At 56.3% G+C, this 15,878-nt stretch overlaps 1 protein-coding gene across 2 annotated transcripts in view; it reads left to right on the plus strand.

Moving 5' to 3' along the window:
• The first annotated feature begins 1,589 nt into the window (after positions 1-1,589).
• MAPK8IP1 (mitogen-activated protein kinase 8 interacting protein 1) overlaps positions 1,590-15,878 on the plus strand; it is a 29,313-nt gene continuing 15,024 nt past the window's right edge. The window contains exons 1-2 of one of the 2 annotated variants that reach the window (XM_026107531.2): positions 1,590-1,715; positions 11,182-11,287. In XM_026107531.2, the coding sequence (XP_025963316.1) occupies positions 1,630-1,715; positions 11,182-11,287 (192 nt within the window). In that variant the 5' untranslated portion in view covers positions 1,590-1,629. Of the gene's footprint in view, positions 1,716-8,576; positions 8,700-11,181; positions 11,288-15,878 lie in introns of those variants that run through there. The other variant, XM_064512635.1, reaches the window with a different exon arrangement.

The following is a 15,878-nucleotide window of genomic DNA, read 5'->3' on the forward strand; positions in this document are numbered from 1 at the left end:
AGAGATGCATTCATGGTGATCCGCCTGCAGGAGGAGGAGACTGCCTTGCCTGCTCCCCGGGACAGAAGCCAAACCCCACAGCCATGCTGCAGATGAATTGTGTTTCAGTAGCTGGGGCTTGTACTTAAAGATGGAGTGACATCAAAGCTCCTCCACTCCTTGAATGGAAGTCAATGAGTTTCTTAGGTCCTGGATGTAAGACAGCTTGATCTGTGCATCCAGGCTGTGAAGGGTACAAGTAGCGGCCCTCGGGAGGCTGCCCCGAGGGTGCCTGTGACTGCTGATCTGGTGGTTACGTGCCTGACTCCATGCTGGCCCAGGATTAACATCTCTCGAGTTTGGCAGAAGATCAAGACTCCCAAGTGAGAGCAGGGCTCTGTGCCTTGGAGGGCTCTGCTTGCTCTTCTCTGGAGGAGCAGCTGATATCCTGGGTCTTTGCCAAGAAATTAATACTGTTGTCTCAAAGACAGTTCCTTCTGTGGCTTGAGAAACAGTGATGGGACCTGCTCTGCCTGGCAGAGACTCTTGCTGGATGCAAGAGCAGGTCTGTGTTCTGGGGGGAGAGCTTGGCCCTAGAGATGCGCTTTTTCCCTTGTGGGTGTGGAAATGTGCCTTTTCAGTTTCCCGTGCTGGGCTTACAACCCTCACAGCCTTCAGGAGGATGGGGGGGGCAGAAGACAGGGTTTGCAAAGGGGTGGCCTGGAGCTGCCAGACCTGTTGTCAGCCACACAGGAGGTGCAAACCTGTGATGAAGGTGGGAAAGCATGGCCTGATTTTAGTGCTCTGCTACTCACCTTGTCTCCAGGCATGCATGTGCCACAGAGGAGAGGGGATGCTGGTGTGCCCTGTGAGGCCCCTAGTTTGAGAGAAGGGCCTGTGGGACAACCCTGGCACTGCTGCCCTGGGTTGCACCCTGCTTGAGGTACTGCCACCCCAGGAAAGACCTCGGGGGTAGATGTTGATGACAGGACTGCCCTAGCCCTTGGAAGTGGCCCTGGGTGTCAGACCAGCCAGGGCTGAGGCATCCCCTGGGGCCTGTCCTCCCCCCCCCCCGCCCCGGGCTTAAGTGCTGCTACTCAGCTCTGCCCCAGCAGTTTCCCCTGCTCTCGCTCCCCGGCCTGCCCCACTGCGTCAGGCCCCATGGTAGAAGCCCCTGGGCACCACCCGCACCAGGAGCTCTGGACATTTCCCAGGGGTGCTGGGGCTGGGGATGCTGCCTCCAGCTGTGGGCACATCTGTCCCAGGGGTGTGGCCTCTGACCTCTGTGCCCTCTGGTGGGTACATCTGTCTTGGGGGGCACTGTGTCCAGCTGTGGGCACATCTGCCCTGCAGGCAGGACCCGCGTTTCCCAGGGAAGGGGTGCGACAGGATGCTGCCTCCAGCTGTGACACATCTGCCCTGCAGCTGCTGCCTGGGACCATGGGCAGGAGCCCCCTGTGTGCCCCCCCCTCCCCCCCCCCCCGGTCGGCAAGTGAATCCCTCCCTGCCAGCCCTGCCAACAGCCCCCTCCCCGCCGGCCCTGCCAGCAGCCCCCTCCCCTCCTTCCTTCCCTCCTTCCCTCCCTCCTTTCCTCCCTCCCTCCTTCCCTGCCTCCCTCCCTGCCTCCGCCTGCATGGAGACAGCCACAGAATGGCGGAGCGAGAGAAAGGAGCTGCGTCCCCGCCTGCCTCCTCCCCCTTCCTGGGGCTGCACCTCAACTCGCCCCCCAATTTCAGGTACCGGCCACCTCCCCCGGGACGACCCCCCCGGGGCATGGGCTGCCCCCGCCGCTTCGGATGCCGCTCCCCCTGTTGCTGCTTCAGCCCCTGCATGCACGGCTGCAGCCCCCACCCGCATCGTCCCCCCGGGTGCGCCCCCCCAGCCCATGCACCACCTTGACCCCCCCAGCCTCCTGCTTAGCCCCGTGTCCCCCAAGCCCTCCCGGCTGCCCTACCTGTCTTGCCTCCTCTTCAAGCACCTCTTCCTCATGAAAATGCTTCATCTTTCTCCATCCCCAGGAAAGCCTCTTTCTAGCCCTTTCCAGGAAATCCCGGGTGCTCCCCTTTCCCTTCCCATCCCTGTGAAACAGGAACCCGAAGCGAGGAGGTGTGAGTGTGCCAGAATTGATCCACTCGGAAATACTGAGCACTCCCATTGATTGGGGATGCAGGGGGCTGTCTCTCCGCTGAAACCCGTCGAGGCGGCTTGCCAGGGCTCCTGATGGCCGTGGCAAGGCCAGATATGGGTAGAGTGGCTGACCTGTGGGGCTGGGGCCTTTGGACCCACTGGTGACTCTGGAGAGCAGCTCTGGGACAGGGCTGTGCTTGGCGGGTAAGGGGCGTCTCGGCTATCGCCCGCGTGAGCAGTGCCTGGCGTTTTTCTGCTTACTGTGGGAGGGAGGCTCAGCGCTTCTTGTGGCTTTAACATCTTCAGCCATTGCTCTCTGCTTGTCTCTGGCACCCAGGGGTGCTGTCGTGGAGTTGCTTGGGAGCCGTGTGAGAAGGGGGGGTCAGTACCAGGTGGTTTATGTGGTGAGATTTGAGGGGGAGGGGGGAGCAGGTGGTCCATGCTTGAGGCCACAGCTGAACTTGTCTCTGCCTCTGCCAGGCCCCAGCCTCTGAGGCTTGGGAACCAACAGGACCCTGGAAGGAAGTAGCTAGATGCAGTCAAGCTATGGCAGGTTTAGGCATTTTACATCTGAAGGTTTATGCAGACTTTTGCTTCTGGAGACCCTTTGCTGGGTAGCTCTGGGGGCTTCAGCAGCCTCCTCCTATTGCAGCGCTGCCTGTTAGAGCTGCTAGAAGCTATTGCAAAGTGGCTCGATAAACCCTGCAAATTGAGCAATTAAATGCTGCCTCTAGAAATGTCCACCGTGGAGAAGGGGGGCTTGGCCATGGAGCTGGGTGATAGGGGCTGATCAGCTGAGCTCCACCTCAGGCCCACAAAAGTCTTAGGTTTGCCACACACTGCTGTCCTAGGTGGAACATTTGTCTCCTGGGCACCTGCCCTCTCCCATGGAAACAGCAACACGCCAGGAAGGGAGAACAAGGTGCTGCTCCTTGCTGTGACTCAGATCTTCAGAAAAGGAGCCCAGCACGCCTGCATCCTTCCCCTGGGAGGAATTGATGCTCTATCAGGGGAGACGTCAAAGCCACAAGGAGGGCTGGGAAGTCATGGCAGGACAGAAAGATCCTTCCCAAGGCCCTGAGCTCAGCATCAGAGTTTTAAAATGGAAGAAAGTGACTGTCATGTCTCTGAGCCTCCCACAGGGTTGCAGAGGCCAGAAGTAATGCTGCAGTTGAGAGATGTGCAAGGATGATGCCCCTGCTTTTGAAATGTTTGCAAGATCTGTTACCTGGTGCAACTTGGGTTGTGCACAGCCAGCTACCTGACTTTCCCAGGCCTTTCTCCTTGTCATAGCAGCTCAGCAAGTGGAGCCATCCTCCCACAGCCGGTCTCCACAGCGTTGCACTGGGGCAGGCAACTAAGAGCACAGGTCAGGGTGAAGAATCAGCCTGCATCAGGAGGCAAAGCACTTTGTGAACCCTGCACTTTCCCAGAGTGTGTGCTGTGGCCAGGGTGAGGTATTTCACCTTTTTTCCCCCTCTGGTATGTGTGCCTACTATTCCAGTTTCCTGAATGCCAAAACACAGGCCCAAGCATTAGAAAGTCTGTTGACTTTAATCTAGAGAGGACTTGGTCCTGTCCAGCAAGGGGTGTGACGGACTAAGATCTAAAGCACTGATGAGGCTGTGAGTGTTGGTTTGGCAGGTCCCCATCACTGGTGATGGTTTGGCATTTTCTGAGAAGGGATAGGACGTGAGGGATGGTGAGGTGAACCCTCCTTCAGCAGGAAAACCTCTGGAGATGGCTGCTCTCTGCAACAAGAGCAACAGCATTTTAGGAGAGAGGAATAAAAAAGTTCTTCTCTCCTGTCTTGCACATTATCCTTAAGGCTCCAAAAGCCACTTCATTGGGGGTTTCACCCAGCTGGACCCCTTAGCATCTCTCTCTGGGGGATGGTTTCTCAGCTCCCTGCTCTGCCGAGAAACATTTTCAGCACTTCAGGCAAGGTTTCCTGTGATGTGTTCTCCATTCCTTCTCTAGGCCAGGGGTCCTTGTGTCCTGTGGCCTGGCTGTGACTGTGCTGGTGTGTAAGAGGCCACGCAGGGAGGGCTGGCACAACTAGGGCCGGGATCCAGCCGGGTGCAGGGCCCTGAAGTGCTCTCTTTGAAGACTGGGCCAGCCCTGCTGCTCCTGTGCCTGCCAAATCTGTCTCTTGTGTTGGTGCTACCCATCAGCGCTGGGGAGAAGCTGGCAACAGTGGGGTCAGAGGGAAAATGCTTCAGCTGATCTTTTGTCAGGTATGCTATGGATATTTGGTGTACGAGTCATGCCTTTTGAGCAGGAGGATAAGATACAGGCATTAACTGGGAGCCAGCCTCTCAGCACTGGCAGCTCTGCAGTGAGTGCAGCTCTGATGTAGAAGAGCTGCCCTTTGGGTGGGCTGGGTGCAGGGGTGTGGGACCATAGGGGTCAATGACTGATCTTCATGTGTCTGTTTCCGAGTCCCCTGATAAAAGCAGAGACCATCCACCTGGAAAGCTTCTAGAGAAGGAAACTCTAAGGGAGATATTTGCACGAAAGGGCAGGAAAGCTACCAACCTCCTCTGGGAGTCTGACTGTCTATAAGAAACCACAGCCATTTTCATGGCCATGGCCAGGGCCTTGAGAGTGAAGGAAGTCTCTGGAGGAAGAAGATCTCTCTCCATCTCTTCAGGAAGTTGAAGGAAGCATCTTTAGGCTGAGGCAAAAATCAATCCCAGCACTACAGGCTGTTTTATCTGTCTGCTGTATACATTTGGTCTGTCTGAATAGCCTGTTCAGAGGCGATGAGCTGGGCGTTGGAGTTGGGCTACCCTTCTTTTTGTAACAGAAGACAGAAGTGCTGCCTTGCTCTGAGGGAGACAGAGGTGGTTTCTCTTTGGTTTAAACAAAAGTGTCTGGCTCTTGTGATGGAGGGGAAAAACCCAGGCCAGCCAAATGCAGAAAAGTACTTTCTTTTGCACTAATATTGGGTGCAGGACTTCTGCACAGCCCGGCCTTCAAGCAGAGTGTCAGAGAAGGATCTGGACAGCTGGGGTTGTTGGAGTCTCAGATCCGTAATGCTGTGTTGCCCTGGCCAAATCTCAGCTTAGGAATCCTGCCGGGTGCCCCTCGCTGCCCTGCAGTGCCTGGGCAGCATCGGTTCCCAAAGTGGGCTATGGAGACAAAACCTGAACTGCGCCTAACGCTCTCCCGCGGCCGTTTGCCAGGGCCTGCTCCAACCTGGACTGCATGAAAACAGGTGGGGTGAGCAGAAAGGCAGAAACAGCTCTTGTTAAGGTGCAATATTTAACCCTAGCTGTGCTCCCCGGGGGCTCCTGCGGTGCTGATGGTGCGAGGGCCTGCAGGGCGGCATGGCTGGCAGGACGTGGGGCCAGGAGCTGTGCGAAGGTGGCACTTCTGAAGCAGCCTGCAGGGCAGTGGTCTGCACCAGACCCCCGCTGCCTGTGCACTGGGCTGGGGGACCTCCCGGGGTCGGTGCCAGCCCCCAGCCAGCACAGAAGGATAAACCAGGGAACGGCCCTGCCAGCGATGAAATGAATGGAGTGAAATGTGGTGTTTTTCCCCTGCTGAGCGCAGCGGGGAGCTCAGTGCTGCCTCCCGCCACGAGCCCCCACCTCTGCAGGTGCAGGGGGGCAGAGGGAGATGGGGGGTCCTGGCCCAACATAGACGCCTGCCCTGGGGCTGCAGAGGGGTGCTGCGCTGTGGTGAGGAGGTGTCCGGGTGGCAGCCGGGCCATGGGGCCAGTGGTGAGGGGCGATTGGGGCCCCGGCGTAGGCGCTCGCTGCCTCTCCCCTGGGTCAGAGCTTCGCATGCTTGGGGGGATGCAGTTGCTATGGCGGTTAAACAGCGCGGCCGGAGCCGCTGCTGTCTGCGGGTGGATATGCTGTGCATCTGTGGGCAGATGCGCGGTCGCGGCCCCACAGCGCTATGGCCAGCTCCCGTGTGGCCATGCTGCCTCTCAACCTCTTCCCTGGCCAGGGGCTCCCCTCATGCCGAGGGCCGTCCCCAGCCCTGACCCCTCTGGTGGCCCTGGCTCCCTTGGCACCATGATGCCCCAGCCCATGCCAAGCTCTGTGCCCAGCCCCATCTTCCCCCTGCTTGCCTGCAGTCCCAGCCCCACTCCCACCAGCCCTTGCCACTGCGAGGGCCCGGGCTCCCCCAGTGCCGCTCTGCAGCTGCGATTCCTCCGGCGCTGGTCGCCTCCTGCAACAGGCTGCTCCCTAGGCGCACCTCCCGCTCCTCCTCCTCCTCCCGCTCCTCCTCCTCCTCCTGCTCCTGCTGCTCGCGGGGCTGCGCGGCACCAGCGAGCCGGCAGGAGTGGGGAGATGCACAGGGAGACCTGCGGCATCCCGCTCTGGAGTGACGCGCTGGGGAGCTCACGTAAATACCCTTTTCCCCGGTAGGGCATCGAGTCGGCAGAGACACATCAACCAAGGCTTATTAGAACACCTTTTATTAACTGAAGCGTTAGTACGACTAGAGTCAAGCTGCTGTTATCAATAGGAAGTGATGACTGTTTGCATGGCTACTCCCTCCACTCGCTCGCAGAGAGGTGCTCGGAGCGGTGGGCACAGCGGTGCGGGTCAGCTCCAGCTCCGCCCTGGCACCGCGCTCTCCTTGTGAAGCCCAGGCTTACACCCGAGGCCAGCTTTGGGAGCTCAGGCGCTGGGCAGGATGTTACTGCTCAGGCTTTCATGGACGACGATAGAGCTGATGGGAATAAGAGCTATTTCATTTTGTTGATATTTTTAACCTCTCTGTGAAGCAACAGAGAAAGGCAGGGGTGTTTCCAGCTTGGAGGTGGAAGCAGTGGGGTAATGGAGAGTCCTCCTTGTGCCACCTAGGTAGTTCTGGAGCAGCCATGTGAGAGAAGAAAAGAGCGGGAGTAATGTGGAGAAAGAGATTTCTTTATTTTTTCCATTAAATGAGTAGACTTTGAATAGATGAGATGCCCCCAAGGCAGATCTGATGTGAAAGATGGAGCCCTGGATATTGTTATCAAAGGTTTGAAGGACAATAAATACAGTATTGCAGGAGAAATTTACCAATAGCACAAAAATTGGTGGAGCGATAAATAGTGACAGAATAATTCTAGAAAGTGGTCCAGATCACTTAATAAATTGGACTCCTTCAAATGTCTCCTGCTTTAACCCAGCCAAATGCAAAGGCAGGCCTCTGGGCATCAGGAGCGCAGGTCATGAGCGATAGCTGGCTGGCTGCATTTTAGGCTACCGGTCCCCTGCGAAGGCCTGGTCAGGAGATGCACCCACTGCTTCCACTGCGAGCAAGCGCCCTGGGCAAGGTGGAGGCAAGAAGTCCTTGGTATGGGTGCCAGGGATGTGGGGCAGGAGGGCAGTGCCAAAAAGTGTGGCAGTGGGATGAGATCCTGCTAAGCATGAGACTCTGGGTGAGTACAGGCTGTGAAGGGAAGAGGGGTGCTCTGTCCCACCTCTCTAAATCACAGTAGGTGCCTCTTTCCGAGAGATGCACTTTGGCTCCATTGGCTACCGGTGAGATGAGGAACCTCTCCTCGGAGGTTTATGCTCTATGTCACATGGGAAGTCGGATGTGAGGATCTGAGCGGCTCTTCCCTGCTGGCAGTTGATGACTCTGGCACAGGGACAGCCCGCGGGTCTGGATCCCTGCACGCCTCCCCTCTCCCATGGGAGTTCAGCTCGTCCTGCAGGGCGGGCTCCAACCCTCACTGCTGCAGGGCTGTTCAAACTGATGCTTCAGGGAAGGAAGGCAGCTGAGAGGGGGTGAAAGGATGAGGGGAGGCAAAAAATGACCCTTAATAGGGTTAGGGCTTAGGGGAAGCCCAGGGATAGCCCTGCCTGAGATAGGAGGAGTGTGGGTTGAGCGGGGAGCACCCAGGGAAGGGGCAGTGCTCCCAGTTGGATTTGCCCCTTGATGAAGTGGGAGCTGTTAGTGCTCCTCGTGCTTCCCTCCACTTGGGATGAGAACCTGGCTGAGATGCTGGTCCCATACGAGTGATGGAAATGGCCCGTCCCTTTTGTAGGTGAGATAATCCTTCCCTAACTAAGTGTCAAGAAGCCAAATGAATGCCGCCGTCCCCCTTGGGGAAGGGACTTGGAAGGGCTTGGCCAGTGATGCTGCAAGGGCAGGAGAAGGTGGCTGGTTGTCAGTGCCAGGGTAACCAGATCCCCCCAGGCCCTGCTGCAGGTGGTGGGGAACCAGGCACTGGACCAACACCAGGAGCCGGGCTGGCTGGCAGGCAGAGGGAGTCAGCGTCCCCGGCAGCGTGCAGCGGCTTGGCACCAGCTCAGCTCTGGAGGTTATTTTTTTATTTTTTTCCCCTCCAGGACAGCTGATTCCATCTATTTTTAATGAGCTTCCCTAGGTTGCGCAGTGAGGAGACAGAGAGCGGCACCAGCAGCCACAGACTGCGCTGGGGCAGCCGGAGAGGCAGCCAGGGCCCAGGGCTTGGCCTTCATCTCCCTGGTTCCTCCTCACCCCAAGGCCTGGGGGGGACTTCCTCACGGTGAGAGCGTGTCTCCCAGGGGAGGGGGGTCCTCCTCCATGCAGCTGGCCTTGAAAATGGAGTCAAGCACCGAAGAGGAGAGCTGGCTGGAAGACCAGTGGGAGAAATGGTAGGGGACCGGCTGGGCCTTGGGCAGGGGGGAAGTTGTCCTTGTGGATGTGCGCGTGGGGAAAAGGGGGCGGCCCTTCTCCCCAGGGTGTGTTGCCCCCCTCCGTGAGCGATGCCTGTAGGACAGGAGCGAACTTGGCACAGAGTCAAGCCCAAAGTTTTTGGCAGGGCAAGAGGAGAGAAGCCCCATGGGGTGGGTGCTGATGTGGAGCATTAATGGGAGTGTTAATGCAGCGGGGAGAGAAAAGGGACGACTTGCAAGGAGTCTCCCGAGCCCTGGTGCCAGGTGTACCTTTCTCCTGCCGTGAGCCTGTGTCTGCAGGCAGGGCCATGCCGGATGCCTGCGCAACATCTCCCCATCTGGCGAGTGTGGGGCAGGGCTGGCTTTTCCCCATGCCGAAGCGGGGAGCGCTGCCTCCTGCCCCAGCTGGCCCTGCAGAGCTGGCAAGCTCCTGCCAGGCCCTCAGCAAAGTCGTCTTGTGTCGGGACCCTGCAGCTCCTCGCCTGCGCTCCCGCGCCTTGGCAGACGGAGGTAATGAGCATTAGCAGCCGCCGGTGTCCGACCCCAGCGACCCATGTAATGGGAGAAGAAATCGATTTGCACTTTGAAGGCTCATTGTGAGCCTCTTGCCCACGGGAGGGGAGGAAATGAAGAACAGCCGCAGGATAGAGCGGGGTGCAGACATCCCACTTTGGGGCGTCTCACATGGGCTGCCACGGCGGGCACGGCCATTCCCAGCTGCCTTCTCCCCACAGAGGCACTGCTGTGGGCAGAGGAGGGAAAGCCCCTGGCGCTGGTACCCACTGTGCAAGGTCCTCAGGAACGGAGAGGGAAGATGTTACTTTCCCCACCAGCTTTGCCTTCTCCTTTCCCCACGCCAGGGACCTGGACAAGGGATTGCTACCACCCTCCACAGCGCTGGCTCGGTGCCTTGGAGGGGGGATGCCAGGGGATGTGCATCCCCACTGCAGAGGGCAAGCCCCCAGGCCTGTGAGCAATGCCCAAAGTGAACGTGGGAGCTCTGCTGGAGAAGTGCAGCTCCCAAAACCATCCGTCTCCTTTCTTCCCACCATCGGGATCCCTAACCTCTTCCCCTCTCATTCTTGGCGCTGGCCTCCTGGGAACCCCGGCCCTCGCTCTGCCTCCTCACCCCGCAACTCAGGCTGGGGGGGCCTGCGGGACCGCGGGGCTGGCCACAAGGGCCCTGTGCTGGGAGCACAGGGGCAGCGAGTTATCCCTGCACTTGTCGTGATGGCTCCTCTGGCGGAGGTCTCATCTCCAGCCGGGTTCAGCACTATCCTTCCACACTGAGCCTCTCCCAGCCCAAGGGGAAATACAGCAAATGGAAATGGCAACCCACAAAGCAGCGCCCCCTTTGCTCAGGCCTTTTCCAGCAAAACTCACTCCGGGGGCCAGGTTGGTTGGCAGACGACTTTCAAGCTGGCCTCTTTTGTTTACCACCGCGGTAATGAATAAGGAAGAGGAGCACTGCGGTACAACTAAATAGAAATGTTTTAATGCACAGAAGCCAGGAGCTTCTCCCTGTCCCTTGGAGAATACAAGCAGCAAGCAAGCATTCGAGGAGCCTGGTAGTCAGCATATACCAAGCTGCTAAGAGGAAATCTCTGTCAACTTTTTAAAGAGGTGCAATAAGTGTGTGGGACTGACAGCCCTAAGGGACCCCTGGGGCCAAGCACAGGGGCACATCGAGATGGGCTTGGCAGTGCTGATGGCTGCAGGGATGTCTGCAGTGACCTCGGGTGGTAAATTTGGCACAAAGGGAAATGGATGCCCTCTAACTGCAGGCATGGGCTAGCACCTGAGTTAGGGGATATCCCTTCTGCACAGGCCTGCTCAGTGTCCAGCACCAGTCAGGCCACAGCAGGCAGGCTCATGGCATGCGCGAGGTTGGTGGTTGTTGCTGTGGTTGCCCATCCCAGCGGGTTCGTTGTTCAGCTGTGCCCTGCCAAGGGCCCGGCAACCAGGTCCTTTACCTCCCTGTAACCCTCATCCTTGCCCCGTCAGGTACGTTTGGGCTCAGCAGCCCTGCGAACGGAGGCAGTCTGCCCAGTTGAGACAACACCAGAGCCTCTCCAGGACAGTGGGAGCTAATCCCCAGGATGGGGCTAGCTGTGTCATTTGTCCCTGTCCTCTCCCAACCCCACACGCACACATCCCAGCTGGCTGCGGCCAGGCAGGGTCTGCCTGGGGCACAGGCCTGACTCCCTGCAGCCTCAGATTGTGTCCAAGCCCCACTGTGGTGGGGATGGGCCTCTCCTCTCCAGAAGGAGCCCTCCTTCCCAGTCTTTCTTCCCAGTAAGGACCAGAAGAGCCTCTCCCAGCCCTGGTGGTGCTGCTCCCTGCCTGGCATGCAGCATGCCTCCGTGCACCCTCCTGCCCACCGTGCGTGTGCCTGGGGCTCGCCATGGCCCGCATGTGAGCTGTGCTCAGTAAGTGACCACGCCATCTCTGCTCCCTCCAGGCTCACCCACGACATCAGCCTCGAGGAGTTTGAGGATGAAGATCTCTCCGAAATCACTGACGAGTGTGGCATCAGCCTTCACTGCAAGGAGAGCCTGGCCTCCCGGGTAAGCACAGCGGACTGGTGGGTGCAGAGCAGGGGGGACGCGGCACGGGCAACGTCCTCTGGCCTTGCTCTGCGTGCGCCTGCAGGACCATCAGAGAAGGCAGCTCCTGGGCCAGACCGCAGGTCCCAGGCCAGCAGCGCTTTCTCTCCCACCATGCCATTAATCTCCAGTTCAGCAGCCCTCTCTCCTTAGCCTGAGTGTGCAGTTGTCCTTCACCACAGCACAGAGGAGCCCCTTTCTGACCTCTCTAAACTTCGGTAACTTTAAAAATCATGTCTGAGCTTGCGCCCTTTGGTCCCCTGCTGTGCTGAAAGGATTGGGGTGTTTGTCCAAGGATGGCTGACGTCGCAGCGGGGGAGCCTAAGGGTTTGGGCACAGTTCAGGGCTTGCTCCCTCATTTGCACCTGGTGGCCTGCAAGCCTCCAGTGCCCCATGGACACCTCCAGAAAGCAAGAACGTTTCCAAGGCGGCACTGAGGGTGGCACGAGCCATGCCACCGCAACGATTGCGTTGCCACTCACAACGCTGATCATCTTCCCATGCGCACTCCTGGGGGCCTGAAAATGCAGTTGGGCTGGCACAGTGATAGCCCTTCTCCATTTACCAGGTGGTTATGTGTTGTTTGCTAGCACCTTTAACAAAAGTTGTCCTCGGGCGTCTCTGTAGTGCACCAGGTGGGAGACCTGGCATGCCAGTGAAATGGGGGGTGGACCACCAGACTGTGCGTGTTTGGGGAAATAGCTCTAAACCCAGCAGGCAGCAGATGAAATTAAAAGTGGGTGCTGTGAAGCCTGTGCGGATGCTACAGGTGGGTCTCCCATCAGCTTTAAACATCCTGAGGCATGCTGTGGAGATCCAGAAGGCTTTTGGACTGCCATTTGAACTGTCCAAGAAGGTCATGGGGGCAGAAAAATGGAGATAAGCTGAGAAATACACTGGATTTGGCAAAATGCAGAATGCCTGGATATTTCCAGGGTGTTTCATGCTAAAGGGAAGAAAACTTTGGAGAAGCAAATAAAAGGTTTGAGAATCACTTTATCCCTAGGGAAAAATATTTCCTCTGCAAAACTGCTATGTGGATAAAGATCCAGAGAAGAGGGGAAAGGCAGAGGAATTTGTCACAGATTTAAAACTAGAAAGTGAGTTTGTAGTGTTGGGAATCGCTCATTACAGGCAGGGAGGTGCAGAGGGACCTACCACCTGGGAGCTCGAGGTGTCCTGGCGCACTCAGTGATCCCGCGCTGGAGCATCTGATTTGAGACACCGTCCCTGAGCCCCTGGGCAGAAAGCTGGTTACTCCTGGAAAGCTGGGCTGCCACCCACCGCTGCTGCTGCGGCTGCAGCCTCAGCCTCTCCAGAAAGTTATGGCCAGTGTTTCACGGCCAAGGTGAGCAGGGCTAGGGGGAGCCCCGGCTGATGGGCTGTGTATACTTTGAAGGCAGGAGGGATAACACTTGTGGAAAAGCTAAAGGCAAAAGCAGTGCTGGATGGCAGTGAAAGATCACATGCAGTGAGCAGAGAGCATCAGAAAAATCCAGCCTGTAATAGGTGAGGCAGGCAGTGACTGTGGGCGAGCTTGCTTGACACTTTCCATTAGCCGTCCTAGTTCTCAGCTGCATGTAATGTAGCTAGACTTCAACTCTTAGACAGATTTTTTTATTCTTACAGAGTGTCAGCCTTTAGCTGAGGTTTGGCAGGGAGAATAACAGGGTGGGGAGGGGAATCTGCAGCTCAGTTAGTGCAGCAGCTCCTTGGAAGGAGGATAAAGAAAAATACAGTATTTTGCCCATGTAAAACCAAACCATTCTGTTGAACAGCTTCTTGAGGAATTTCTTCACCTCTGCACCGTGATGCAGAGACCTGAGCCTTGGCAGAGAGTTTGCCTGGGCACCAGCAATGTGCCTCATGCCTTCCCTGATGACTGTTGTAAGCTGCTTTGCAAAAATATTTGGGTACATTCAGTGTCTGCTCAGGTTAAAGGCAGATGTGAGGCTGCCTCCAGGGAAGCAGTGAGCTATTCATAAACACAGCAAAGAAAGAAGTCTCATGCGTAGAAAAATGGCTACTAAAAATATGTACAAATGGCTTATATGGGACATAAAAAAATTGCCTGAGGAGCAGAAGTGAATGTGATGACAGCAATGGCAATGAGAGGGGCTTTTCAATCTGAAATGTCAAAGGCAAGAGCCAAAGCACTTTGAAATCCAATTCCAGCGCAGAATGAGCTCAGCACGGCAAGGCCATGAGATGAGAGGTTGCAGAACAGGAAAACAGCCAGGCTCAGGAGGAGCTCTTCGGCTTGGGCTGGCCCTGGACACCATGTAGAGGCTAGGAAATTAATGATAAACCTGACCCTGGGATGAAAGAGCTAATTACGTCACGTGGCGACATCACCTCTGCAAAGGGGGGGCTTTCCAGCACCATGGGACAGGGAAAGCAGGCCAGGATTCTGTTACGTACGCCAGCAGAAACACTCCAAAGGCAAGCTGATGCAAAGCCGTGAAACGCGGTGACAGATGGCACCATCACCAGAGCAGGGGACCAACAGATGGGGTGTGCACGGGGGGGCCAGGGAGCTCGGGGCCCGCTCGGATCGTGCAGGGCCCCCACGCATGCTGCATTTCCACATCCCCTTCTCGCTGCCTCTTAAGCTTGCGCGATGGCCTCCACGGAGTGGAAATGCCGTTTATCCAGGTGTCAACCTGGTGGCCATGGGTCTCTGCTGGTGAAATCACCGCATGGCAGAAAGGCCATGGCTGGCTTTGCAAGTAACACTGACTCTGGTGGGGCCCCGCTGTAGCAAGGATTGCGTGGGTGCCGAGTGGGGCCAGAGAGGGCTGGGGGTTTCTAGCGTGTGCTGGCCTCTGGCCTAGCAGCACCATGAGTGTGTTTTGTACGGGGAGATTGAATGGTGACTGAAGATGCAGCCCAGCAGAGATGCTGCAGACCACACAACAGAGCAAGCCCTGAGGGGTTAGACAGACCTGCCATGTGAACAGCTCACACGAGAGCAGAGCGCGATGAGGAAGGGAGAAATTCCAGTATGGGTGCTGTCATGAGCCGCCCAGGCTGCAAGCAACCAGATAGTCTAAGCTGCCCACTTCCAACCCAGAGATGAGCCTCCTATGAAACGGGCAGATACAGTATCCCCCCCAGCAGCAAGAAGAACAGTGTTGGGAAGGATCCAGGGGAAGCACCTCGGAGTGACTGACTGAACCCCAAAGGAGGGTTGGAGAAGGCAGTTGCTGGATGGGAATGACCAGTGACCTTCAGGAGATGGTGGGTCTGGGCAGAACTGGTCAGCAGGCAGAAATGCACAGCAGCAAAATCATGTGGCAGGAACAATCTGCCATTGCAGAGGACAACACCTGAACAGAGGTGGGTTTGGGGGGGTTGCTTCTTTTTTTTAAAGTTGTGGAAAAACAATGAAGACTTCATCATGGACTATTTTAGCGGCTTTCCAGAAATAGTGCCTGAGGACACTATTTGTGTTACACACAATCTGCAAGGAGGCTTCAATTGATGTTTCTGCACCAGGGAACTCTATAAATGCCAAAGATTGCACCTAATGGACATGACACCACACAGGAAGAACGAGAAATATTCCCAAATGTGGCTGAAAAAATCCTTAATCTCAACAAAAAGTCTTGGATGAATTAAAATATGGACTGAAGCGAAGGGTTAGTTCAGGAGAGCATTCAATGGAAGAGCAGAGCTGTATTTAACGCTCTTCTTCCACAGCGCTGCATCCCCGCAATATGAGACCACGCCGCGGAGCGTCGGCTCAGCCCGGGAGGAGCGGAGCCCTCTGAGGTGTGTGACGTGGCTGGCAGCTGGCAAATCACGGCTGGCTTGGCAAGGAGCTCGGATGCATTAAGACGGATCATTACAACAGAAGTGAAAGACCTTTGCTTTGGATTTGGCCTCAGTTTGTCTTTTAAGTACAGGGTGACTATCCCTGACTTCAGCGAGAAGGTTCCTGACAGGCTGCAGTTAATAAAAGCTGGTCGCCTCATTCATATTCTAGGACATGCAAAAATGATTTAATGCAGGAATGGAAAAAAAAAAAAAGTCCTTCTTGGAAATACCTGAGAGTGAGAGAATAAGTTCCCAAAAGGAAAGAACCTATATATGGCTGTTTTAAACCTTCATGATCTGATCCTGTTCTGGACTGTGTGACAAGGCCTGAAACAGTCGTGAAGATACAGATGTGAAAAAAAAGTTTTGTTGTTTCAGTATAACTGGAAAGACTCCTCAAATTGATGGAGTAGTATGGGAAAAACCTGATTCACTGTGCAGCTGGCAGAATCTGCCCCAAGAAGGCAATTTGGACCAAATGCCAAAGCGGGGGGCCTTGCCCAAAGGGATAAATGTCAGCAAAACACAGCTGCAATGTGCCAAGCAACCTGTTGATCCAGGGGCAGACGGGGAACCAGTTGCACAAGCAGACAGGGAGCAAAGCCAGGATAGATTACAGCAGCAAGAAGGCTGTTTACTGTACGCAGCTTTTCAAACAATTTCTTCTGAACCTGCCTCTGTTATCCATGAACAGCCTTTAGACTGTGCCAGGCTGCACAGAAGAAGCATTTCT

This window comes from Dromaius novaehollandiae, chromosome 5 (genome assembly GCF_036370855.1).
Source record: "Dromaius novaehollandiae isolate bDroNov1 chromosome 5, bDroNov1.hap1, whole genome shotgun sequence".
NCBI lineage: Eukaryota > Metazoa > Chordata > Aves > Casuariiformes > Dromaiidae > Dromaius > Dromaius novaehollandiae.